Raw genomic sequence first — 27763 nt, 5'->3', positions numbered from 1 at the left:
AATAAAAATGAAAGCAAATTGACCCAGGCATGGACAGAAGACTTAGGTATATTCTGTTTATCAAAGCAACCATGAAAACAGGAATTATTTTTCCAACAAGCAGATACACATTGTGGCTTCTTAGCAAAATTTAACTCTGAAACTTATGTGAGAATTAGCCATACAACTGTGAATCAGGGAAATCTGGACATCTTCCACCTCTCAGTGATATTCTTGCAAGCGAAACCCTTTATAAAACTTTAACCATGAAAACCACAAATACTTTACCAAAATGTCACAATCAAAGGCTGTGATTTGGGAAACGGTGCCATTAGTAAACGTTTTGCTCGCCTATTCTTTATATAGCTACTAGCCTTTGAGCCTGTAAAAACGGGCTATTATAGGAAGGGGGGGGGGTTGAAAGGCCCGCCCCCGCCGCCGAGTTCGCCGCTGCCCCTCCCCCTCCGAATTCGCGCCCCCCCCCGAGCCATCACCACCCACCTTCCACCCGGCCGGGCCCTCGCTCCGCTATTGAAACAGCGAGGGTCCGGGAACGCAGCACTGAGCTCTGCTGAGCTGCCGACGTCGGCCTTCCTTCTTCTTCTCTGCCTGTCCCGCCCTCGTGTGACGTAACGTCGTCGAGGGCGGGAGTCGGGACAGAGGCAGAGAAGAAGGAAGGGCGATGTCGGCAGCTCAGCAGAGCTCAGTGCTGCGTTCCCGGACCCTCGCTGTTTCAATAGTGGAGCGAGGGCCCGACCGGGTAGAAGGTGGGTGGCGGCGGCGACCTGGGTGGGAGGAGCGTTAGACGGCAGTGTCCCTCCCTCAGAAATGCGCAGTACAGACCCTCTCTGTTCCGCCTCCCGTCATCACGTATTGACGCGGGGGCGGGGCAGAGAAGGTCTCTACTGCGCATTTGCGAGTGAGTACGACACTCGCCTTTTATATATATTGATGATCATCTATAAATATGTTGATCATGCACAAATCCAGCTTCTTGCGGTACAACAGGAAGCAGTTCGTACAGCAACACCAGACTGCTGTTGGGACAGGGCCAGCTTAACCAATAAGCAGAGTCCGACAGTGGCACCCTCTAGGGAACATCAAATAGTTGCAACAAAGGAGAACAGTCATGGCAACTGGAAGAACTCACACAACCATAGGTGCATACTTTTACCCACAGGAAGGGTGGGCAATTTTCAGTTTTCATTTCGTATTTATAGACCATCTTTTGTTGGTAGAAGCCCCAAAGCAGTATACAGCATTAAAATGTAATTATGTCAACATATCCCATTGGACCAGATAAATGGCTCCTGGAAAGTGCTCTCACCTTTAATACTTAAAAGAACGATGTCCAATTCTGCATTTTACAGGATTGTTTTGGGAGAGGTGGATGGCGATTTTTTTTTTAGTTTAATTATCAAAATGTCAAAGGGGAGGGTGGGGTTAGAGGCCTCAAAGGCAATTGAGAGAGCACGAGACTGAAGGTTTGCCCTCGCCACTTAAGACTCTTACACTGGCCCTGCGTTGGGCAGATTTTCTGTGCTTGTGACATCATGAGAAACCTATGGGTCATTTTACTAAACCACATTAAGCACTCAGGCCCAGATTCTATATACGGAAACTAAAGTTGCACATGCAAATTTAGCAGTGCAGCCACACTACACGTGCAAGCAACAAGCTAATCGGCACCGCTAATTGGCCAATAACAAACAATCATTGGCACTAATTAGAATTTACACGTACAACTTTCTAAGCATATTCTGAAAAGTGATGCACATTAATTCTAATGCATGGATCTGAAAAGGGGTTATGGGCCTTCCTAAAAACTACATACAGTTATAGAATATGCCCAATCTGCGCCTATGTTAGGCACGGGCATTTACACAAAATGGTCATGCCTAAATTTTAGTCGCGGGGACAGGCGCTACCCGTATTCTATAAGACATGCCTAACTTTAGGCGAGGCTTAAATAGCGCTAAGCACGTTTTTATTTTTTATCGGCACCATAAATAGAAATCTAGCCCTTAATGTGTAGTTTACTGTGCGATAATTGCTAGCGTAGTACCACGTAAAGGGGGGTTGTGGTAATTTAGCAGTTACATTTTGCATCAGGGCAGTTAACGTGCTGCACTTACTGCTTGCTAACCAACTAACACGGAGTTAATTATGCTTCCACAAGAACCAGGAGCAGGCACTGCGTGTTAATATGAATAACACACAACCTGCAATGGAAAATACTGACAACGCTCTCAATAGAGTATTGTGTTAATCTTGCAGCTACCATGCTATAGTAAAAGGGACCCACTGGTTTACAAAATAAATAAAAACAGGCAGAGAGAGATGAATCTATATCTTAAATAAAGGTGGTGTATTTGTTAAGATACCTCAAGTCCAAAACTGAAGCCTCACAGGATGATAGTTTTCATACATTTTGTTTTGAATACCTGCAGTAATCTTACTTTAAGATGTACAGTTATTCACAGATTGTGGGATTGCTTTCGGTTACATAACTGCTGAAACACCAGCTCTCTCTGGGCAAGTCACTTAACCCTCCATTGCCCCATGTAAGCCGCATTGAGCCTGCCATGAGTGGGAAAGTGCAGGGTACAAATGTAACAAAAATAAAATAGATACTATTGGAGATTCTACATGGAATGTTGCTACTATTGGAGATTCTACATGGAATGTTGCTATTCCACTAGCAACATTCCATGTAGAAGCCTGCGCGGCCACATTGGTGATCTGCAAGGGCTGACTTCTAGTGGAATAGCAACATTCCATGTAGAATCTCAAATAGTAGCAACAGTGGAGGAGTGGCCTAGTGGTTAGGGTGGTGGACTTTGGTCCTGAGGAACTGAATTCGATTCCCACTTCGGGCACAGGCAGCTCCTTGTGACTCTGGGCAAGTCACTTAACCCTCCATTGCCCCATGTAAGCCGCATTGAGCCTGCCATGAGTGGGAAAGCACGGGGTACAAATGTAACAAAACAACAACTAACGGTCAGATGCACTAACTCCACGGAAAGAGCCCTTCCCTTTCCGATCCCTTAGCGAAATCGGTAAAAAATGGGCATGCATGAAGGAAATCGCATGCAAATGAGCTGCTCGCTGTTAGCTCATTTGCATGCGATTTCCTTCCTAAGGAGGGGAAGCCAGTCGGCCAGCTGAGCATGCGCAGAGCAGCCAATCGTTATGCTGGCTGCTCTGCGCATGCCAAAGACGGCTTCATAGACGTCCTCACTCTCAAAAAAAAAAAAAAAAAAAAAAAAAAAGGATGTCCCTGACAAGCACTTAGACGTTTTTTTTCCTTCAGATTTTGTGATGGGCGTCCTTCTCTTGGACATGTTTTTCTTACGTGCCCGAAATGACCACCACTGGAGAGAATCGGGGATGGGGACGTGCGAGAATGTCCAAATCAAAACTATTTGGACATCCCTTTCAATTATGCCCCTCCAGGACTCTCTCAGCCAATCACAGCGCGTTTAGCTGACACCAGTGACAAACGCACTGTGATTGGCTGAGAGAGACCTGGAGGGGCATAATCGAAAGGACGTCCAAATAGTTTTGATTTGGGCGCCCTCACACATCCCGATCCTCTCCGGCGGTGGTCATTTTGGTTCGGGCACCTTAGTCGTAAGAAAAATGCGTCCAAGAGAAGGATGCCCATCACAAAATCTGAAGAAAAAAAAACGTCTAAGTGTTCTTCAGGGACGCCCTTTTTTTTTTTTTTTTTTTTGAGTGAAGGACATCCAAGTGTTAGGCACTTGAAAGGACGACCCTGACAAGCACTTGGACGTTTTTTTTCTTCCGATTTTTGCGACGGGCGTCCTCCTCTGCATGGGTCCCGCCCACAGCAGCCCCAACGAGAGGTGCAGACCTCCCGTTAGTTTTTCCACGGTGCATGGAGTCGGAAACAGTAGTGCATCGCATCGCATTCACATTATAATAGTAATTAGCTCATTTGCATTCCATTTTCGTTAGCAGCTACCGTGACAGGAAAATGGCTCGGAGAACCCTTTTGTGCATGTCCTGGTTTACTACTTGAGCGCTAAACTGGCTAGAACCAGTTAAAAACCACGTTGCTGGCTCGTTAAGTTTAGTGCATCTGGCCCTAGGTGACCTCTCTGTAAACTATGATTTTCTTGGTCTCCTGTCAGCTAACACTAGCTAGAGAAAGCACACAGCCTGAGCTCTGGGTTCCAGTTTCTATATAAAGGATGTGAAAAAAAAATAACATTTAAAATAAAATAAGTTTTCAACACAAAAACTAAGCAAAAACAATCTGAACATCGCAGTTAAGCTAGACACCAGCAACAAGTGGAGTATTCAAAATTCAGGGTTTTTAAAATTTCTTTTACCAAAGTGACAATCAGAGAAAAGGGCAATTTAAAAGTTTTGTTTTATCTCATCGGTTCTCATCACACAGGTGCTGTTTTGCTGAAGGGCTTCCCACATATCTATGAGCTTCTCTGGCGACAGCCTGCAAACAACCAGGGCTTCTTTGTACAGCCAGACATCATACTTCATGCCGAAGACGTAAAAACGGTCATTGTGACGATACGAGATATTGGCAGCCAGCCCCAGCAAACCAAAGTACACATCATCCAGCGGGAAAACAGGAATCCAGTTGGAAACCTCATAAAGGGGTGTAATGGCACGCTTGGGCATGATCAGAGCACCAGCTGCCGGGAAGAATGGGTATTTGTGGTAAGGAAAGAGCGAGAAGCCGATCCGCTGCCTTCCATGACGCAATACACTGGATTCTGTCTGGATGTTCCCGTGGACGGTGACCTGGGAGTCAGAGGACTCTCTCAGGTACTCGATAAGGGCTCTCAGGTTCACAAAAGAGGTGTCGTCACCTTAAAAAAAAAAGACAAACAGAAAATATATTAAAAGCCAAAGAGAATGTTCAGCAATTTTTGAAAATGAAAGCATAAATTTAGTAACAGAAGGTAGTTTGTTCCAAAATGCAGCATGCTTTGGCACAAAATTTTTTTTTTTTAGAGCATAAAATTTGTATTTTATTGGAACAACACTGAAAGAACTGAGTTCACTGACAAAGACGCATTGTTAAAGTGTCATTTGTCAGTTATTAACATATACAATTAGCAATGTCTCCTTTTTTCCATTCCCTTCCTCAGGCCCATCAAAATCCTTTAAAAGCTGTTCTGTACATCTTTTACAGGGCTGTGCTTCATCCTGAACACACCTCTGTGCAAGATCAGTACTGTTCTTGACGACACTTTCTTCAAGCTAATTAAAGGTCTTCCATGTCAAAATCATCACTAGGGTACTCTTGGACGCTTTGGGCCTAGTATTCAGCCAGCGGCAATCAGCGTTTTGCTGACCAGCACTAGTATTATATCCGGAAATTCAATGCTGGACCATGTCCAGGCTCCGGCACTGAACCTTCAGGTATACAGAGTCAGATAAAACAGTCAGTCAAGTGCAATATTCAGCACTTAACCGGCTATGAAGAACAGCATAAAGAAAGGTTCTATTTACGTGCTTATCATAACCGTTTAAGTGTCAACTATGCCCCCGGAATACCCACGAGTTTCAGCAGCATTCATCAGTTATGTGCCACTGAAAATGTCCCGTTACCCACGGATGGGTGATTTGAACAGCTGGGAGCCTCTCCTGGCTGTTCAAATCGAAGTGAGGCCCTTTGACTTCTTTCCACTTTGTAAACTTTCCCAAGCTAGTTTTACCAAGTCGTCATTGGTGTCTACTGGTGCTTTTATTATTCATTTTTCGTCTTATTATTCCAAACTACATTTCCTAGAACTCCACTACAGTCACTCTTTCAAGCTAGTGTATGCATAGGGCTTCTAAGGCGTTCAGTATACCTTGCGAACAGGGCTGGCTTAAGACATGAGCTAGGTGAGGGTGTCAAAGGCCTGAGTACTAGGCATAGTGATCGACCAACACCTGACACTAGAACCACAAGCGTCCGCTGATACATCAAAAGTATTCAAATCCCTCTGGAATCTATGAGCATTAAGAGCATTTCTCAAACACTGCCTTCCAATTCTAGTCCAAAGCCTTGTCCTGTCCCAGATAGACTACTGCAATGCAGTGTATGCGGGATGCAGAGAATACATACTCAAAAAATTACAAACAGCACAAAACAATTCAGCATGCCTGATCTGCAGAGCATCCAAATATGACCATGCCACTACTGCAACTCCTCCACTGGCTACGAATCACAGCAAGAGTGATCGTCAAAGTCTGATTCTTCGTGTACCAGATCATACACAGCAAAGCACCAAACTACATGACAGCACTCATCAAATTACCGCAACCTAACCTCAAGGAAAAACTAAGTCTACCTCATCATACACCAACCCAGCTATAAAGGAATGACCTACAAAGCAAACTTCCCATACAATGCCGTCAAATGGTGGAACATATTACCAAAAGACACACGACATGACAATACCTACAAAAGTTTTTGCAGAAAACTAAAAATGTTCCTGAACAGAAAATTCCTGATGATCGACGCAACCTAACAAACTACAGACAACACAACAATTCTACCAAGTACACAACACTACACTACCTCTCATCTATCTCTCTTCTCCCCCTCATGCACCCGACCTGATCTTCACATATCTGAACTGTGTATCTGAATCTACTTGTACATCTGAGCCATCTTTTGTAAATCCGATAGACTCCTATCAGATGTCAATATGTAAGCAAGAATGAAATTAATGTAAGTCACATAGAACTTGGGGTATAAGTCCAATAAAGTAAATTATTTAGATATAGCTTTCGCTGATGGTTTAGTTAATGGGAGTTCAGAGGATAGTTATTTTTACTACTTGTGGCACTACCTTAGTTAGTTTATAGGAGGTGCTTTTTTTCCCCTCTCTTCTATATTGCTTGTTTGTTTTCTCGGGTTAAGCTGTAATCCTCATGATGTGGACTTGATGATTTTGCTTTCTTATAGTGGTCCAATTTGATGATTAGACCTTTTCTTTGTACTTTCTACATTTACTTGTAATCAAATAACAGAACGGATCTCAGTCCAGAAACCACAAAACTTTGTTAACATAACATTATTTTTGATTTTATGTGAATCTTTCAGTGTAAAGTAAATTTATTTTTATTTGTTTGTTACATTTGTATCCCACATTTTCCCACATATTTGTAGGCTCAATGTGGCTTACATAGTACCAGAGGGCCTTCGCAGGCTCCGGTGTGAACAAATACAAGGTGTTATCGTGGTAAGATAAAGTTCATGTGATACAGCCACATTAGGAAATCGTAGAACGGAAGAGTTGTGTTATGTCCATTGCGTGCTTTAGTTTGGCCGTGTTGCTGAGATTGCGCATTTAGGTCGGGTCGTTAAGGTATGCCTTCTTAAACAGGTTAGTTTTTAGTGATTTGCGGAAGTTTAGGTGATCGTACGTCATTTTCAAGGCTTTAGGTAATGCGTTCCTCAGTTGTGTGCTTATGTAGGAAAAGCTAGATGCGTAAGTTGATTTGTATTTAAGTCCTTTGCAGCTTGGGTAGTGCAGATTTAGATAAGTCCGTGTTGATTCAGATGTATTTCTAATTGGTAAATCGATCAAGTCTGTCATACAACTTGGGGCTTCTCCGTAGATGATTTTGTGGACCATGGTGCAGATTTTGAAGGCGATGCGTTGATTGGGAGCCAATGTAGTTTTTCATGGAGGGGTTTTGCACTTTCAAATTGCGATCTACCAAATATACGCCTAGCTGCCATGTTTTGAGCAGTCTGAAGTTTTAGGGTTTGTTCTTTACATCCCACATAAATTCCACTGCAGTAGTCTAAGTGGCTTAGTACCATTGATTGTATCAGGTTGCGAAATGTTTCCCTCGGGAAGAATTGCTTCACGCGTTTAAGTTTCCATATTGAGTGGAACATTTTCTTTGCTGTGGATGTCACTTGGCTCTCTAGTGTTGTTATGGTCCAATGTAACTTCGAGGATTTTCAGGCTGAGATAGGAAGGGTGTGATCTGGGGTGTTGATACTCATGGGGATGTCCCTGCTGTGTTGTGATGATAGGATGAGACAATGTTTTTTTTTCTTTATTGAGTTTTAGCTGAAATGCATTTGCCCATTAATCCATAATATTCAGGCTGAGCTTGATTTCGTTGGTGATTTCTGTCAGTTTGGTTTTGTAAGGAATGTATATTGTGATGTTGTCTGCATATATGAAAGGGTTAAGGCCTTGGTTGGATAAGGACTTGGCAAGTGGGGTCATCATTAAATTGAATAGGATCGGTGAAAGTGGTGATCCTTGCAGTACTCCACAGTCTACTTTCCACAGTGATGATATGTTTGAGTTGGATTTTACTTGGTATGTTCTTGTGGTTAGGAAGCCCTTGATCCAGTTAAGTATGTTTCCACCAATCCCGAACTTATCTAGTAATCTTATTAATATATTATGGTTTACCATGTCGAATGCACTAGACATGTCGAATTGGAGGAGAAGGATGTTTTTGCCTGTTGCTATTTCCTGCTTGAATTTGGCTAGAAGAGTGAGTAATACTGTTTCCATGCTGTGGAGGTGGCGAAAGCCTGACTGTGATTCGTGTAATATTGAGAATTTGTTTATGAAGTCAGTGAGTTGTTTGGTTACTATGCTTTCCATCAGTTTAACCACCAGTGGGATAGATGCTACTGGATGGTAGTTAGTGATTTCGTTTGTATTTTTCTTGGTATCTTTTGGTATTGGGGTGAGTAGGATATTGCCATTTTCCTTGGGGAAGAGACCTTGCTGAAGCATTTAATTTAGATGGGATGTTGGGATGTGAGGTCTGCTAAATCCTCTGACAAAGCCTCTTGGGAGGTGCAATGTGGCCACACTGGGTTATTTATAATAAAGTTTTGTGGTTTCTGAACATTGACTGAGATATGTTCTGTTCTTTGACTGTAGTGATCTATGGACCTCTATTACCTCTCCTTTTCTGGAATGGATGCATTTACTTGTATCAAAAAGGGCCAAGGCAGGTGGTTCGCCATATCCAATATGGAAGATAAAACAACAAAGCAGACTTTTGTTAAAAAAAACTGTTTTTATTAATAGATTAAAAGCTCCCAGAAATCTCCTATATAATAATTCGTCAATCTGCGTCCCTGGATGGCTGGCTGGCTGGGTTTGTAACCATATGCAATGAGGTATACATAATCGGCTCACCTCCAGCCTTCCCTTCCCTCTCAGTGTCCCACCCTTGCGGAAAGAGGAAATTACAGAGGAGGGCGGGACACAGAGAGAAGGAAAGGGAAGGCTGGAGGTGAGCCGAGCCTGCCGCTTTCACTGATGCTGCTGCGACTTCAGGTAAAATACAAGTTTTAAAGGAAGGGCGGCAGGCAGGAAAGGAGGGCTGTTGTGGGAGAAGAGGGTAGGCAGATAAGGGCTGGGGTTGAACTGGAACTCGGGTGCTTAAAAAGGGGGGCAGGTGGGAGCTGGGGCGAGTCGCTGGACATGGAGGGGATGGCAGGGGAGAGAAATCGATTAGACGACAGCCTTCCTAGGGCCCATTTCACTTTTGGAGAAATGGGTTTTGCTTGTTTAACATAAAATTCCTGAATTGGCCATGTTTCGCAAGTATAAAATGGCTGCATCAGGGGCAGTGGTGTCACCAGCTGATATAAAATTCCAAAAATAGCCTGTCTAGTGTAACTATTAAAACATAGCAAGCTAGATTCTGGGATCAATCTCTCATAAAAACGCTGTGATTCTAGTGATAGCCTTTTATTACAAATCACAGCGTTTTTATGAGAGATTGATCCCAGAATCTGGCTTGCTATGTTTTAACAGTTACACCAGCCAGGCTATTTTTGGAATTTTATATCAGCTGGTGACCCACTGCTCCAAATGCAGCCATTTTATACTGGCGAAACATGGCCATGTTGGGAATTTTATGTTAAATTTCTGGAAGCTTTTAATCTATTAATAAAAACGGTGTTGTTGTTTTTTTTTTTTTTACAAGGTCTGCCTTGTTTTATCTTACATTTACCTGTATGCAACTAATTTGATAAAGCAATAAAAAAAAGGGAGCAGTATAGATCTCTCTCACCAACTAACTATTCCACAGTTTTGCAATATCTCGCTATACAAACTGACTTACGAATTGTTTGTAGTTCATAAGTCCTTGAAAACGTGGCCTTCTGAAGCATGGGAGTTAGCTGGAAAGGTGCAAAGCAGGGGCGTAGCCAGCCTTCTGTGGGGGAGGAGGGGGCACATTTTAGCCCTCCCCCCGGCGCCGCCCCCCCTCCTCCCGCCGACATTGCCGCCCCCCCCTCCCGCCGCAAACCCGCCGCCGCTGCAACGTACCTTTACTTTTGCTGGCGGGGGATCCCACTCCCCGCCAGCCGACGTCTTCTTCTCATTCGCTTCCTGCTCTTCAATTTGTTTGCTGACGTCCTGCACGTTGTACTTGCAGGACGTCAGACTCCGAGAACAGAACTGTTCTCCGAGTCTGACGTCCGACGTCAGCAAACAAATTGAAGAGCAGGAAGGACTGAGAAGACGTCGGCTGGCGGGGAGTGGGATCCCCCGCCAGCAAAAGTAAAGGTAGGTGGCGGCGGGGGCGGATTCGCCGGGAGGGGGGTCCGGGGGTGAATCTACGGGGGCCCTGGCCCCCTCAGGCCCCACGTAGCTACGCCACTGGTGCAAAGACAATGATGGGGCAGGGTTCATTCTTAGTTGTTTTGACTGTATGTCATTTTGTATGTTTTAAAATGCAATTGTAATCCACTTTGTATGTTTGTATGAAGTGCAAAATAAGGGAAAACACTGCCACAAAAGTGGCTTCTACAATCTAGAGATTTTTTGGTTTCTTATTCCTAATTACTTTTTGAATATTTCTCTAATTATTCGATCACATTGTAAGTGTACAGTATGTTGAATAAATTGATGACACAAACTCCTATTTTAAAGCATTTTAAATTATACTTTTTAGATAGCCAAAAGTTTAAAAATAACATGCAATGATGTGAAGACTTTTGCAAGTCACTGTACCAAGGAGAAGCCTTCTTTCTATGTGTCACACCTTTGTAAATGAAGTCGACAGTGCTGCAGTAGAGAAACAGCCACTCCAGTAAACAGCGCTCCTTCAAAGACAGGTAGGCAGGGCTCTCAGGAAAATCCCACTGTAGAATATCATTGAACTTTTCAGCTTCTTCTAAAACCAGTGCCATGTGCTCGAAATCAGTAGTGGCAGCGATCAGGAACAGAGGCTTTATCAGAAAACCCATAATCTCCTGCTGCTGGGCCCAAGTCTTCCGTAAGGCAGCTCGTCTGTGAAAGTTCTCTGGTTGGGACCTGATGGCTAAAATAAGCATCAGTTGGTTAACTGGTCTCCGGCAGTAGCCCCCACGGTCAATGGTCACACCGCAGGGGTAGCTCTGCAGGTATGGGAAATTAGCTTCGTACTGGGTGGTGTTCAAAACATAGGTATGCCGACCATCAAACAGGTAGGAGAATGGCCCCACCAGGCGGAGGCTGGTCCGACGGTAGATTGCATAGGAGAATACCTGTGTGTAAGGAGGGCACCAGTTTATTTTTGGTTCTGCCATGGGAGTATGGAACCATGTCTTCAGAAAAGGTAAGAAACAAGAAAGGGCCATGAGGGCAAAGAAGCCCCAAATTATGATGTTCTTCTGCCTTCGTTTCATGCTGAAATGTCCCCTTTATTTGAGAGAGAAAACACACACACAAAAGTTTCAGTATTTTGATCAGCCCATCGCCTGCCCATCTGACATTTCCTCAATAAAGAAAGATAAATCAGAAGACAGGAACACAAAATCAAAATTCCTACATATAATCAGAAAATACACTAGTGAATGGAAACATAACTGATCAACAAAAGGAAAAACAATCCCATGCTGTGACACTGAGGACCCAACATAATAAGCTAAGCAATACTTTTGGTGTGGAAATTTAGTTTTGATTTTCCTGCACTAACCTTACTCCTGATACAGTAAAGGTTTGAGCATGGAGAAATCAACAGTAAAACAATCTAGCCACAGGGTAGCACGGTTGGCATACAAATTCGTAAGTAAACCGGTTGAAATGGGAATTGTTCCGAGGTAAAAAAAAAAAAGCGCACTGAATTTTGACACTTTTTTTTTTTAATTTCTCTCTAGCACAGCAATGTTCTTCTATTACAGATGTTTTCTGTAGACAGCTGGAATAAGTTGGGCACACAAGTAGGTGCTATCATTCAACAGCGCCGGGACAGAACTGCTCTCCCAGAGTTTAGAACTAACAGGAAAGTACTGAGCAAGTACAGCCCTTCCCGTAGACAGCGGTCTCCTCAGCTCCTCAGTTAGTTCCCTATAAAGAGGCATTTCAAAAGGTCATACAGCAGAGCTGTCAGAACTTCCCTATTGCTTTTGTCTACCTTCTGTTTTGCTAGCTCCTCATCAACACAGTCTTCTCAAAATTGTTAAAGATCTTCTACACTTCCAGTTCTATTTATGTTCGACTTATACGGTCCTGTTCCCAGCCCTTCCTCCGTAAACACAGAACAGATATATTTGTTAAGCAATTCTACTTTATCCTTATCGACTTCTACACATTCCTCCCCTTCATTCGAGTCTCATAATTCCACTTCTGTACTTCCTCTTATCACTGATAATTTGCAATATTTTCTATTTCTCAGTTAAACTGAGTTGTTGGATGCGTATTTTCAAAGAACTAAGACTTACAAAGTTACATGGAAGCGCATTTTCAAAGCACTTAGACTTAAAAAATTCCATTTGAAAATGAGCCCCATAGTAACCTATTGAAATTTGTAAGTTTAAGTGCTTTGAAAATGAGCCCCAAGGTGTCATCAATTTAGGCAAGAACTTAGGATGGGTCCAAATAACAACGTTATGATGATGAAACTGAGCGTAGGGTTCCCATGTTACCAATGCCTGAAGTTCATTTATTCTCCTAGCAGAGTAATTGCTAATAAAAAGGAGTAGTTTCCAGGTCAGAAAATTGGAAACAACTTCCAAAAGTTCAAAAGAGGTTTCACAAGTGAAGCAAGCATCAAATTTCAGTCCCAGGAACAGGTGACCTTTCATGAAACCAGCAACCATGATACTGCAAAGTTAGAAATGTTAGTAGTAGTAGTAGAACCCTCTGGAGAATAATAAGAAGACAGCGGAGTGAAGTGTACTCTAACAGAGGAAGTTTGAAGGCCAAAATATTGAGCTTTGATTGTGTCCAGGGAGGGATCCTATTGGGCTTAGAACCTCCAATCATTTTGAAAAGGTCATTTTGAAAAGTTGGCTATGTCTATAGTCAGAACTAATGTGGCCACAGTGCAAAGGGTACTCCAACTACTAAGGTTGGGTTTGTGAGTCCACCACTGTAGCATGAGGTGCAGCCAAGAGCATAGGCAAAGTTTCAAGGAAAGAGGTTGAGAGTGGTGATCCCAATGGAATTTGAGATCCCATTGTGGACATCACATTTTTAAATAGGCTAAGGAACAGACATGAACATCTGCAGCCAAGTGCTCCAGCATCTGCAATTATACTCTGCCTGTGACTTTGGGTGTTGACTGTATACCATGAGCATGGACCATCAGTACTTAGATCCTGTCCTCTGGAAGGAAGGCTTAGTATCCAAGACTACTACTCCCATAAAGAAAATGTTGGTCGACCATTGGGTGAACTCTTAACAGTAAATAAAGAGGTGTGGTAGCCATGTTAGTCCACTTTTAAAGGTAATCAATAGAAATAAAACATGAAAAAGAAAATAAGATGATACCTTTTTTATTGGACATAACTTAGTACAGTGAATAAGAAATCCCAGAAACTGAAGATGAACAATGGTTGTCCTCGGAAGCGTCATGACCTGCGACTTTAAACCACTAGAAGACAGTCATCCAGGTAAGAGAATATACACGATCTTGTTTGTGAAGGTGGACAACTGCCACCAAGAGGCATCCCATAAACACCCTGGGGATTGACAATAGGCCAAAAGGGAGGACTTAGTACTGGAAATAGCTGGATTGAAGGGCAATCTTATTTCTTGTAATGAGGATGTTTTGGAATATGTGTACACGCATCCCTGAGATCCAGAGTACAAATCCACTTTGTTAAACTGCGGAAGAATGGAGAAAATTGTGCTCATTCTGAACTTCTCCGTGATGAGGAAACAGCTGGTCTCTGAAATCTAATATAGGTGATAATTCCCCCAGAATGCAAATGTATCTTGAGTAGAAACCTTACTTCTCCTGTGGTGGTACAATTTCTATAACCTTGGCCTTGAAGAAGTGGTGAACCTCTTTTTGTAAGACAGTAAAATGGTTGGAGGGAGGTTGGGTCAAGCTGTTGTCCATCTCCTGCCAAGCTGGGAGGAAAAATTGAATCCAGCCTCCCAAAGGCAGAGAAGGATAAGCATTCTGCAGTGATTGGAAGCTTAGCACATAGCAAAAAGAAGGCTGTTGTACTGTTAGCTTGGGTGACAGCTAATAACAGAGTAATTCTGAAGGTGTGATCATAGACGTTATTGATTGGCAGAATATGACAAGCTGTGTTTCAGCTACAAGGCCTTCCTCAGGAGTCTTTGAGATACTGCAGCAGTGTCGCTATGCACTGACTTTCTAATCGGTAACACATCCAACAGCACAATGACAGAAAAACACTATCACAGGCTTTAGTGATCAGAAACAGATTAAATAACAGCAAGAATGAACAGCCAGTATGAATTGTTGCTGGCCCAGCACTGAAGGATTTAAAAGGTCCTTTGGGGGGGGGGGGGGGGGGGGGGGGGGCGGGTAGGGAAGTTAAACACCGGTTCCCCACCAGCCACAAACCATCTCTGTAGCTCCTGGGTCAGTGGCTATGCCACTGCAACAGTGGACTGGACAGACTTCAGAACATGTTCACTGTTTTGGAAATTCTCTCTGGGGCATTTACGTACTTTATCAGATCTTGGTTCCATTTCCTGCTAAAGCAGAAAGGGAATTTCTTTAGCCCTCTTATGAATAAATTTTGGATATGAAATGTCCCTAGTACGCCCTCCCGCAGGAGGTGGTGGGGATTAAATGGTGACAGAATTCAAAAATGTGTGGGATAAACACAAAGGAATCCTGTGCAGAAGGCATGGAACCAAACAAGCTTAGATGTGATCAGATGGCAACACCAGGAATCAGGAAGCAAAACCAGTGCTGGGCAGACTTCTAAGGTCTGTGCCCTGAAAATGGCAAGGACAAATTAAGATCAAGTTATACATATATAGAGTATCACATCATACTTTATACTGATGTTATCTTGTTGGGAAGACTACATATATGGAAGCAATTCCAGAGAGTGGGAAGGAAGTAAATATGAAGGCTCATGTTCATATTCTGAAGTAGCTAACGGTGAGACAATAGGCTCTGAATGAACGCCTCTCTGCTCTGGCATAAGACCACAAAGACGTGAGAAGGCTCAATAGCCCATGATAGCAAAGGATCTATTTAGAGATGGAGTCAGATTTAAGGTCATTCCAGCCTTCTTGGGGGGCTCTGGACCCCTAAATTTACAACAGAGGAAAGGATTAAGAGGATAGGACTCTTCAGCTTGGAAAAGAGACTACTGAGGGGGGATATGATAGAGGTCTACAAAATACTGAGGTGATCCTAGAAAAGAGCAAAGCTTCAAACGCTGATATTGTAATTCACCTGGGGACAAATGACCTGGCCAACAATAGCAAGTTTACAGCACAGACAGCGTTCCAGAAGCTTCAGGAGGGACTGAAAGCTTTGGTTCGGACTGTGGCTTTTTCTGAAGTAATTCCTATGTGGGGGAGGGGAGAGGATACGCAAAACAGAGGAATTCAATAAGTGATTAGGCTCATTGGTCTATAATTTCCGGGATCACCTCTGGAACCCTTTTCAAGAACTGGCATTACATTGGCCACCCTCCAATCTTCCGGTACCATGCTTGTTTTTAAAGATAAAATTACCAATAATAGCTCTGCAAGTTAATTTTTCAATTCTATCAGTAATCTGGGATGTATACCATGGTGATTTGCTACTCTTCAGTTTGTCAAAATTCCCCTTTACATCTTTCAGGTTTACAAAGATTTGTTTCAGTTTCTCTGACTCGTCAGCATTGAATACCATTTCTACACTGGTATCCCTCCTCCATCTTCCTTGGTGAAGACCGAAGAAAAGAATTCATTTAATCTCGCCACTATGGCCTTGTCTTCCCGAGTGCCCCTTTTACCCCTCAGTCATCTATAGAGGTCTAACTGATTCATTTGCCAGCTTCTTGCTTCTAATGAGTCTTAGTGTAAAGACGGTTTTAGATACATTAGGAGCATGGGGTAATACGTGAAAAAATAACAGGCTGTACTGTAATGATGGGCTACATCTTTCTGTGATGGGAAAAAGGATCCTTGGGGAGAAATTCAGAAAATATGTTTTTAGACATTTAAACTAGAGGAAGGGGTGACAAAAGAAAACAAGGGATTTCATAAAGTCACCTCCAGAATAAACATGATGGCAGAGAGAAAGGTCATGTAAATATAGAAAACCTCCTAAACTCACTAAGCACATGGAAAGCTATGTGCACAAATGCTCGTAGTCTAAGTAAAAAGGTTCAAGACTTGCAAGCCCTGATGTTTGAAGAAAACTTGGATATTGTTGCTATTATGGAGACATGGCTCAAAGATTCCCATGATGTGACCGTGCCGGGCTATAATCTTTTTAGGAAGGATACAGAGGGCCGAAGAGGTGGCGAAGTGGCTCTGTATGTGAGAGACAATATCAGAGCGGCCAAAAAGCGGGGAACCTGGGGAAAGGAAGAAGCTGTATGGATCATCCTGGAAAGAGAAGACGGAACCTGTATCCACATGGGGGTTATCTACAGACCTCCTGCGCAAAAGGAGAAGTTAGACAAGGATCTGATAGAAGATATTCAAAAGACAGGTATGAAAGGGGAGATGCTACTGTTGGGAGATTTCAATTTGTCTGAGGTGGATTGGAACATCCCGTCTGCAGAATCGGAAAGAAGTAGGGAGATTGTGGATGTCTGTCAAAGTGCCTTGCTCAGACAAATGGTGACAGAACCACGAGGGAAGGGTCAATGCTGGATCTAGTGCTCACGAATGGAGGTAGTGTTGCCAATATCCGGATGGGTGCCCACCTATGTATTAGTGATCATCACACCGTATGGTTTGATATAAGGGCGAAGGCGGAGTGCGGACGCACAAAACTCAAAGTACTGGATTTCAGACATACTGATTTTGATAAAATGGGGGAATACCTGAAGAAGGAGCTGTTGGCGTGGGAAGGCGTAGGAGATGTGGAAAAACAGTGGTCCAACCTAAAGGCTGCTATAAATATGGCGACTGATCTTTTTCTGAGGAAAGTAAACAAAAACAAGAGAAGCAGGTTCCCAATGAAATAGCCACCAGTCGGAGAGGAAACCCTGCGAAAACAAGGAAACACCCCTTCTGGTGAAAGAACAGTCGCCCAGCGAACCATAAATCCCAGGCGAGCAAGGACAATGAACCGCCAACTTAACACTCCTCACCTGAAGGGGAGAAGGGACCCACCAGTACCACACAGGCAGTGGTAGCCACAAGCAAAGGATGAACTAAAGCCATCCTACAACAGCATGGTCCAGCTCGGCCAAAGGGAGCCAGTGCTCGACCGACAGAGATAGAGATAGAGATGTGAACTACAGGAAGAGATGGTGCTGCGCTCAAGACCCATAGATGAAGCAGCGCCCTCCCTCTATAAAAGGCAACATATTGTATTGTCAGAGAAGGAACAGCGTAACCTAAGTAAAGAGGACCTTCCCCACAGCCAGAGGAGGATGACAGGCATAGACAAATGCAGCGCTAAGGGAGATGCTCTCTGCCCATAGAGAAAAAGCATACAGGAACAATATGCAGGAAACGCAACAGTCAGTAAAAAAGGAATCCTCACCCCTCGCCAAACTGCCAGAGACAGCGCTGCAGTACCCAGTCTGGAGGATACAGCACAGAAAGATTAAACAGTGCTCAATGGACAGCGATGGGACAGCATTCCGTCACTCAGAAACCAAGCTGCTATCCCAACCGACTAGAAGGCCAGCTATCCAGCTATCCCCCCCCCCCCCCAAACACACACACAGTCAATATCCTAAAAAATGACAATACTATAATGATTAAGGAGGCAGATAAAGGAGGTGAAGTTGTAGTTATGGATAAGCAGGAATATGTGAATGAAATCTATAGATAGGTCCATGACAAGGACTTTTATGAGGGCAAAACGAAAGGGGAGTAGCGTGACCCGCAAGACTGCTCCAATGAAACCCAGGAGATGGGTTTCATTGGAAGAGTCTTGTAGATCAAGCTACTACCCCATTTCCGAAGATCTCTATTATTTATATTTTACCTAAGGTTCACAAATCACTTCAAAATCCTCCAGGCAGACCTACTGTGTCTGCAGTTGGTTCATTATTTTTTTTTGTTACATTTGTACCCCGCGCTTTTCCCACTCATGGCAGGCTCAATGCGGCTTACATGAGGCAATAGAGGGTTAAGTGACTTGCCCAGAGTCACAAGGAGCTGCCTGTGCCTGACGTGGGAATCGAACTCAGTTCCCCAGGACCAAAGTCCACCACCCTAACCACTAGGCCACTCCTCCACTTGAGGTTCTACATGGAATGTTGCTATTCCACTAGCAACATTCCAGGTAGAAGTCGGCCCTTGCAGATCACCAATGTGGCCTGTGCAGGATGTCAGACTCACAGAAACAGAAGCCTGTGCAGCCTTCTACATGGAATGTTGCTAGTGGAATAGCAACATTCCATGTAGAATCTCCAATAGTAGCAACATTCCATGTAGAATCTCCAATAGTATCTATTTTATTTTTGTTACATTTGTACCCTGCGCTTTCCCATTCATGGCAGGCTCAATGCGGCTTACATGGGGCAATGGAGGGTTAAGTGACTTGCCCAGAGTCACAAGGAGCTGCCTGTGCCTGACGTGGGAATCGAACTCAGTTCCCCAGGACCAAAGTCCACCACCCTAACCACTAGGCCACTCCTCCACTCCTTTCCATTTTTACTGATACTTTAAGACCTTTGGTATCACTCATTCCATCATATACCAGAGACAGTACTCATATCATTAATATCCTTCAAGATATTGAATTACTTTACAAGAAATATTTTTGGCAACATTGGACATGGAATCATTATACACCAATATTCCCCAAAATGAAGCAATGGAAGCGGTAAGAGCTGCTCTTAGCAAAAGAACAGTAAATCAGAGTGTCACCACAGAATACGTTATTGAATTGGCATCACTAACACTTCAAGAAAACCATTTCTGTTTTGAAGGCAAGTTTTACAAACAAATCAAAGGCACAGCTATGGGATCGACCATAGCCCCCTTCAGTCGCTATTCTTTATGTTGCCGATTTTGAAATTTCTTAAAAGACTGTGGTTTTAAGGACTATAATTTTACTATGGTGAAGGTACATGGACGATGTTTTTATGACTTTGGCAGGAGCACAGGATAAACTTTTAGAATTGTATTCATGGTTGAATTCCCAAGATAGCAATCTCAAATTTAAGATCAAATTATGATAATCATGATATCTCATTCTTAAACATAAAGATATTATTCACAAGTGGCCATTTTAATACCACCATTGAAACAAAATATGTTAATAAACTCTTACACTACAATAGTTGCCACAATAAATAGCAACTTACCTTATAGTCAATTTCTAAGATTGAACAGAATCTCTGTTCACAGAAACAAGACATGAATCAACAAGTGAAACACATGGCTGCCAGATTTTATGAGAGAGGAAGGATATCTTAAAAGCTATACAACGGGACAGAAACACCCTCTTAAAGCCTAAACAGAAAAAGGATTTTGAAAAAAATAGTATGCACACTTTATTATGACCATTTCTCTCATGAGATTATCAATATATTGAAGAAAAATTGGACTATCATTCATTGTATACCTGGTTTTGAAGGCAAAGACATCATAGTTGCTTATAAAAGAAACAAAAACCTGAAGGATATATTAGCAATTTAGCTCTGCTAGTTAAGGTTGCACCTGTTTGGGAACATTACCCTCTCAGTTTGTCATGTTAATTCAAAAATGAAAGGTTTTTATACATCCCAAAACTGGTGAGAGATTCCAATTAAGATAATACTCTAACTGCAAAACCACTCATGTTGCTTATGCTGTTATATGCCCTTGCAAACTGTTGTGCATAGGTAAAATAAGCCGTGCATTCAATAAACGTATCATAGAGCATCATAGTACCATTAAAAGCAATGCCTCAGAAAAACCATTAGTGGAACATATGCAAGGAAAAGGGCACAATTTTGACCAAGATTTACTGTATTGCACAAGGTTGTCTGTCATTGGAGGGGAGATGTGGATAGGATTTTGTTACAGGAAGAACAAATATGTATTATTAATTATAACCTTGTTTTATATGGATAATTGAAATTAAATTGCTTTTAAGATTTCTGCAGAGAGTCTGACCCTTGACCTCACAGAACATAAATAGTGTATAAGTACATAAGCACTGCCACGCTGGGAAAAGACCAAAGGTCCATCAAGCCCAGCACTCTGTCTCCGACAGCGGCCAATCCAGGCCCCAAGAATCTGGCTAAAAACCCAAATTTAATAACGATCAATGGACTTTTCCTTCAGAAATCTGTCCAGACCCCCTTCAAAACTTAGCAAGGCCAGCTGCCATCACTACCTTCTCTGGCAATGAGTTCCAGAGTCTAACTATGCGCTGAGTAAAGAAAAGCTTTCTCCGATTTGTTTTAAACCTATCACATTCTAATTTCATCTTGTCTCCCCTGGTTCTATTATTGTTAGAAAGTGTAAACAAACGCTTCACATCTGTCCGCTCTACCCCACTCATTATTTTGTACACCTCTATCATATCACCCCTCAGCCGCCTTTTCTTCAGGCTAAAGAGTCCTAGCCGTCTTAACCTCTCCTCATAGGGTAGTCGTCCCATCCCTTTTATCATTTTCGTCGCCCTTCTCTGCACCTTCTCCAATTCCCTTATATCTTTTTTGAGATAAGACAACCAGAACTGAACACAATACTCAAAGTGCGGTCGCACCATGGAGCGATATAACAGCATTATAACAGTACTCGGCAGATTCAGTGCTGTTAGTGAGAAGATGAATCTGCTCTATTTGTGAGGAAGTGCTGCAATGTAAGTACCTTGAATTGGTTCATTTCTACTTTTTTTTTCAGAAAAGCTATGCTTTACTGCTATTTAGTTTTTTTTTAAATAGTCCTATTTGGATTTCTTATAATTTTTCATATATACAGATATGTAGAGACATTACTATTTGGGGAAATCTGGGTATTTTCCCCTATAGGTACGTGTTCCTTTCACATCTCTTGCACCTCCTTTGGCTTTATATACATTTTCTGAGTAGACACATTTTTACATGTAATATGTGTTTTTACATGCAGTTTGTATATACATGTTCAAATTTTAATTAATCAAATACATTTAATTGGTTTTTGTTCCTATTGTTTCTCTATTTATAATTGTTTTAATTTGGAGATATTTCTAATTAGGATTTTCAATCAATGTTATTTATTGATGTTCTTGTGATCAATTAGATACATTGTTTTAATTTGCTTATATTTTTATTAATGTTGTTTGCTGATTTTATCATTTTAATTAAATATTTTATCTGTTTCTTATTATTTGCCGTAAGGCAAAAAGTGGCCATGTCGGGTATTTGTACTAATAAATTTGCCCAGCACTCCTGTATTCTTGGTCTGCTTTCTGCTCACCGTCACATTGATGTGCAGATCATCGCCTCCCTTCTTGGTTGCTATTGCCAATAAAGTAAAGGAGCTCCAGAGGTGGGTTGGACACCTGGATTAAGAGCCATGTACCGTAACCCTCAATGGAGTTGTGTTTCCCCATCCTAAGACTGGAGAGCTCCAAGAACCTGGAGAAAAAGTGGTGACCGCAGCCAAATCCTGCAAGGCAGTCAACATCCAGAGAAGGAGTTGAGATCTATCATCAGAGGTGAGGGTGCACTACACTAGAATAGGTGGAGGTGTGCTCCCTTTCCAGGGCTGGGAAAGATCACTCCCACCTCCCCCCCACCCCGTGCGTTCTCCAGCACAAGACAAGAGGGGGGACACCCTGAGAGAAACAGTTGCATGCTCGGTTACCAAGCATGGAGAAGCCCTCCATAAAACGAAGCCATGCCGCCCAACCAAAGATGGAACCGTACTGCTCCCACATAGGAGATGTTTCCTACATCCAATGCCAACTGGAAGACAAAAGGCAGAGACCAAGCAGTGCCCCGACATAGGGATGGCTTGCCCACCATGAACTGGGAAATCCAGAACAGGAACAATCCAGAAGACGAAGCCAGGAGCTTGAGAGACACCATCCATCCGCCTGCTGGAGATAGAGAATACTGGCTGGTTGGCCAAGGTGCATAACCATCCTATATGACAGAGCGTCACAACCCGCAAGTCTCTGAATTTATCTGCTGTTGACAAGAACTTCTCGTTTTCCCAACAAACCCTCTTCCCCATTTTTCACCCTCAGAACCCTTATCCACTTCATCACCTCTCACTTATACCACTGCAGCTTGCTCCTCATAGGACTCATTACACCATCTTTCACCAGTGCAGTCTATTCAAAAGTCAGCTACACAACTACCATTCCACCATCATCACTATAACCATGTAAACCTTCTCAAATTATGACACTGGCTCCCTATCCCCCAATTCTGTTCAGTCTTCTTTTACTCACCTATAAGTGTGTTCATGCTGCAATTCTTCATTACCTTTGCTCTCTCAACATGCCTTACACGCTTCCTCCTGAACCCTATGCCCTTCTCCTCTTATCACCAATTCCCGGCTCCTTACATTCTATCTTGCTTCCCCAAATGCCTGGATCAATTTTTCTAAGTTATTGCATCATATTCTCTAGGACTAGATTTAAATTTTCATCTAGAATATCACCTTACAATTCCTAATCTAGCTCTCTCAGATCAAAGCCTTGTTGTTCAAGTAGTTTCTATGGCAGTGTTAGCCAGAAGACAATCTCGCAGAGCAGGAAATGCCTCCTGTGAGTGGCTGTGCTATGTTCATTTACTGGTGCTGCGGAGATGTTTGCTACAGCAACAGTGGCAGCCAGAGCTGTAACTATGCACATTTGAGCAGACAGCAGGTAAGGCAGGTAGATTTTCACTCCTATACCACTCCTTTCACTTCCATTCAAGTTCCCGCTTTTCTCTACCTTCACTTTTTCACTCTGATTCAGTCCTTTTCTCATTCTCTCCACTGCAGGTGCTGGGTAACTACATCCTATCCACAGATATTTCCATCTCACAGATAGGCTGCAGAGAATACCTTCTCCTGCTTTAGACTTAGCCTGGCCTCAGAATGACATCCTATAGTATATCTCCTATCAAACTGAGCTCTCTTTTTTTCATCAAGCACTGCCATTTCCTCCCCTCACCCTCCCCACTGACAGTTTGAACTTCGTGGGTGTGGCTTGGATCTCTTTCAGGGGGAGAAAACTAACAACTTATAGCAGCAGCTTCAGAGAGCATTTTCCATCTCACAGATAGGCTGCAGAGAATACCTTCTCCTGCTTTAGACTTAGCCTGGCCTCAGAATGACATCCTATAGTATATCTCCTATCAAACTGAGCTCTCTTTTTCATCAAGCACTGCCATTTCCTCCCCTCACCCTCCCCACTGACAGTTTGAACTTCGTGGGTGTGGCTTGGATCTCTTTCAGGGAGAGAAAACTAACAACTTATAGCAGCAGCTTCAGAGAGCATTTTCCATCTCACAGATAGGCTGCAGAGAATACCTTCTCCTGCTTTAGACTTAGCCTGGCCTCAGAATGACATCCTATAGTATATCTCCTATCAAACTGAGCTCTCTTTTTCATCAAGCACTGCCATTTCCTCCCCTCACCCTCCCCACTGACAGTTTGAACTTCGTGGGTGTGGCTTGGATCTCTTTCAGGGAGAGAAAACTAACAACTTATAGCAGCAGCTTCAGAGAGCATTTTCCATCTCACAGATAGGCTGCAGAGAATACCTTCTCCTGCTTTAGACTTAATCCTACCCACCCTACCCCTCTACCCACCCACCCCTAGAGTGACATGTCTTATATAACCTCCCTATCAACCCACTCATTACTTTACCTCACCCATTTCTATTCTTCTATCACCTTCTCCCACTACTCCAACCAGAGTTACACCTAATCACACTGACCACCCTTCAACATCTTCTGTCCTTCTGTGACTGTTCTCTTGTGCTTGACTGCTTAAATATTTTAAATTTAAATGCTTTACTTTTTGTCTATTAGATTGTAAGCTCTTTGAGCAGGGACTGTCTTTCTTTTGTGTTTGTACAGCGCTGCGTACACTTTGTAGCGCTCTAGAAATGTTAAATAAATAGTAGTAGTAATCCCCTCAATTAATGGAACAGTACAAGTAGTATTCCCCAAAGCAAACTTCTTACCTGCATTTCCAACACAACATATACTCTCCTGCAGAACAGGATCTGCCTTTTCTAAGTTCCTAATGATCTAAAAGCCTTTCATTCATGCACGGAGGCAGCAAAAAGCCTGCCTCTGGAGTCCTGCAACATGGAACACAGAGCATTTCCGAGAATGCTATCCTAGAGGTTCTCTGGAGTTTAGTTTCCTACCCAGCAGGTACTCCTGGGGGAATTTTGCAAAAAAAAAAATAATGTAGGATTTTCCACAAGTTTAATATTGCCACTAAATTTTAAAAATATTTGTGCAGAATTCTCCAATGATAAAGGCCAATTCTTAAACCAAGTCTGAAATTTTCCCTAGACTCTTATCTCCTCAGGCTCAACCCTCCCAAGAAATATTCTCCAGGTTCTATCCTCCCCAGTTCATCTAGAACCCCCTCCCTTCCCCTAGTATGTTCATAAGCACATAAGTATTTCCATACTAGGACAGACTGAAGGTCCATCAAGCCCAGCATCCTGTTTCCAACAGTGGCCAATCCAGGTCACAAGTACCCAGCAAGATCCCAAAAAAGTACAATACATTTTATACTGCGTATCCTAGAAATCAGTGGATTTTCCCCAAGTCCATTTTAATAATAGTCTATGGACCTTTCCTTTAGGAAGCCATCCAAACCTTTTTTAAATCCTGCTAAGCTAAATGCTTTTACTACATTCTCTGGCAACGAATTCCTGAATTTAATTACATGTTGAGTGAAGAAACTTTTTCTCCGATTTGTTTTAAATTTACTACTTTGTAGCTTCATTGCATGCCCCCTAGTCCTAGTATTTTTGGAAAGAGTAAACAAGCGACTCACATCTACCCTTTCCATGCCACTCATTAATTCTATAGACCTCTATCATATCTCCCCTCAGCCGTCTTTTCTCCAAGCCCTAGTCGCTTTAGCCTTTCCTCATAGGGAAGTCGTCCCATTCCTTTTATCCTTTTTGTTACCCTTCTCTGTACCTTTTCTAATTCCACTATATCTTTTTTCAGATGCGGTGACCAGAATTGAACACAACAATCGAGATGCAGTCGCACCATGAAGCAATACAAAGGCATTATAACGTCCTTATTTTTGTTTTCCATTCCTTTCCTAATAATATATTCTAACTCCCATCTTATTTTTTAGGTTTCTCTCTGCTCCTAGGTCCCTCTTCTCCCCCTATCTCCCAGTAAGATCCCCTTAAATTATATCTCAAAAGTCTCCCTTCCCCCAAGACAGAAATCCCCACCTCTCCCTCTTTCTCCCCTTCCCCACTCAGCACATAAACTCATCTTTCCTTCTTTCTCCTCCTCCTCCCCCAGGCACATAAATTTACCTCTGCTTTCTGCCTCACCCTCTGTGGCACACCCTCCAGCTTGCTCCAGATCCCATCCCTGGTGCACACCCTCCTCTAGTTTGCTTCAGCTCCCTACCTCCATAGCACACTCTCTTCCAGCTTGCGCCACACTCATTCCCATGATGTTCCTTCCCCCAGGTTACTCCAGCCTGCCTCCTCCCATTGCAGCATAAGAGGAGGTGGTGAACAGTTGTACACTGGGCTATGCCATCCTGTGCCAAAATGCTTATTTGAATTGTGAGGCATTCCTAGTTGCTCAGTTCAAATAAGTAGTTGCTTAATAAAGCAGAAAAAGATGACAGCCCAGTGTACAACTGATCATCTCCCCCTCTTGCCACACAATCATAATTAGTAGGTGGACAGGAAGGGAGCAGGGAAAGCCACTGCTTTTGATGGTACAGAATTCTGTACAAAATTCCCCAGGAGTAATTTAGCTTCCATACCTCTGTGTGGCACTGGAGTCCAAGTAGACCACAACAGCCAACTCCTCCCAAGCACTCTCTAAAATCTTGGTGGTGCATGAGATACCTTTGCACAAAGCAGGCAAGTTACCAAGTAATCCTTATGGCTGCTAGGTACCCAGTCCCTAATAAAGAAATCACCAATAACTGTAGTTCTGTTCTTACACTCCTTGACACACAGCCCTGAGGATATATCCATGGTGCAAGAGGGTAACATCAAACTTTTAACATGTCTCCTACATAGTCCTCCTTCACATCACCAGAGATTGTATTTATTTTTATTTATTTAGTTACATTTGTACCCCGCGCTTTCCCACTCATGGCAGGCTCAATGTGGCTTACATGGGGCAATGGAGGGTTAAGTGACTTGCCCAGAGTCACAAGGAGCTGCCTGTGCCGGGAATTGAACTCAGTTCCTCAGGACCAAAGTCCACCACCCTAACCACTAGGCCACTCCTCCACTGTATTGTACTACCTAATGCTAAGTATCCTTGTTATGTTGCTTTATCTCCCAACAGCCAAGGATGTAAACGAGAATGGAAGGAATCTTTCAAGGAGTCATCATCTGTCCTGACTGGTCCCTTCAGAGAACAGATCAGGGCATAATCCAGGCTCCCTGCAGGAACATGCACAGAAGACTGGATATTAGTCCTAGTTCCATCAGGATATCCAGCTCCTGTTTTTCTTTTAATAATTTATTTACATTATTTACAATCCAGAAAGTTCTTGGCAGCTTACAATAGTAACATACATTGTTAAAAACAAATACAGAAAAAAAAAAAAAAACATTCACCCCATGCATCTGATAAATACAAAACATCAGGTAAAGCTCTTCCTGTAAAATAAGCCTGCAATGAGCTATTGTGTTTTGAGTGAACGTAGGCCACCTTTGATACCATAGTGGGGCTTTTTCAAAAGAATGTCCAAGGCAGAATAGAGATGCCCAGCTTATAACTTCCAAAACTGATGTCCATCTCACATGTATTTTCCAACAGGAAATAAGAAAAGACTTCCTGTTGGAAAATATATAAGGCAGACATCCAGCATGAACAACAGCTATTTTACAGACTGGAATCTCCAACATATGAACCAAAAAAGCAGGTGGGGGGGGGGGCAATACATCAGTCTGGCAGCATTTCCCCCCCCCCCCCCCCCCTGTTAAATTTGAGAACAGGGTTTATTACATTCAATACCAATTCCACACAAAGCTCAACATTTGAAAACTGAAATTCTTAAATTATGTTGCCTCTCTCCCTCCCCACCAATTACATCATGATATCTACTTACTCGAGGCAGTAGTTCGTTTGAATAAAGCCGAAGACTTCGAGGCATAAATGCACCACCCGCCACGGGTCTCCTGCTCCTGTACACGGCGCCCGCCTTCACAGCTCTGCCGCGGCGCGCGGCCACGGGGGGCCTTCTTCCTGCCTTAGTGCCGACGTACTTCCGGTTTGTCCTGTCCGCATAGGCGGTGGGAGGGGAGGGACGCAGTAGAAAGA

The 27763-nt window shown here is 43.0% G+C and overlaps 1 protein-coding gene across 4 annotated transcripts; it reads right to left on the bottom strand.

Annotated features, from left to right (window-relative positions):
- Positions 1–4179: 4179 nt before the first annotated feature.
- LOC115457823 (N-acetyllactosaminide beta-1,3-N-acetylglucosaminyltransferase 3-like) lies at positions 4180–27632 on the bottom strand. 4 transcript variants are annotated; one of them, XM_030187449.1, is made up of 3 exons: positions 27552–27632; positions 11008–11645; positions 4180–4838 (listed from the first exon to the last, which is right to left on the bottom strand). In XM_030187449.1, exons 2-3 carry the CDS (start codon positions 11630–11632, stop codon positions 4366–4368), a joined length of 1098 nt encoding a protein of 365 aa, XP_030043309.1. In that variant the 5' UTR covers positions 11633–11645; positions 27552–27632; the 3' UTR covers positions 4180–4365. The 4 variants fall into 4 exon arrangements, with proteins under 4 accessions (XP_030043309.1, XP_030043313.1, XP_030043311.1 ...); XM_030187453.1 differs by lacking the exon at positions 27552–27632 and adding an exon at positions 25880–25932; XM_030187451.1 differs by lacking the exon at positions 27552–27632 and adding an exon at positions 23206–23255.
- Positions 27633–27763: the final 131 nt, after the last annotated feature.

The sequence above is a fragment of the Microcaecilia unicolor genome, chromosome 14 (assembly GCF_901765095.1).
Source record: "Microcaecilia unicolor chromosome 14, aMicUni1.1, whole genome shotgun sequence".
Taxonomy (NCBI): domain Eukaryota; kingdom Metazoa; phylum Chordata; class Amphibia; order Gymnophiona; family Siphonopidae; genus Microcaecilia; species Microcaecilia unicolor.
The sequence above is the reverse complement of the archived record's forward strand: the minus strand, read 5'-3'. Positions and strand labels throughout refer to the sequence as shown.

What these genes read in the sequence shown, in the direction of transcription:
- LOC115457823 (XM_030187449.1), bottom strand. Translation starts at nt 11,632, where the DNA reads ATGAAACGAAGGCAGAAGAACATCATAATTTGGGGCTTCTTTGCCCTC. An exon ending in TGTCGACTTCATTTACAAAG is followed by an intron (nt 4,839 to 11,007) that starts GTGTGACACATA and finishes TTTTTTTTTAAG; the next exon opens with GTGACGACACCTCTTTTGTG.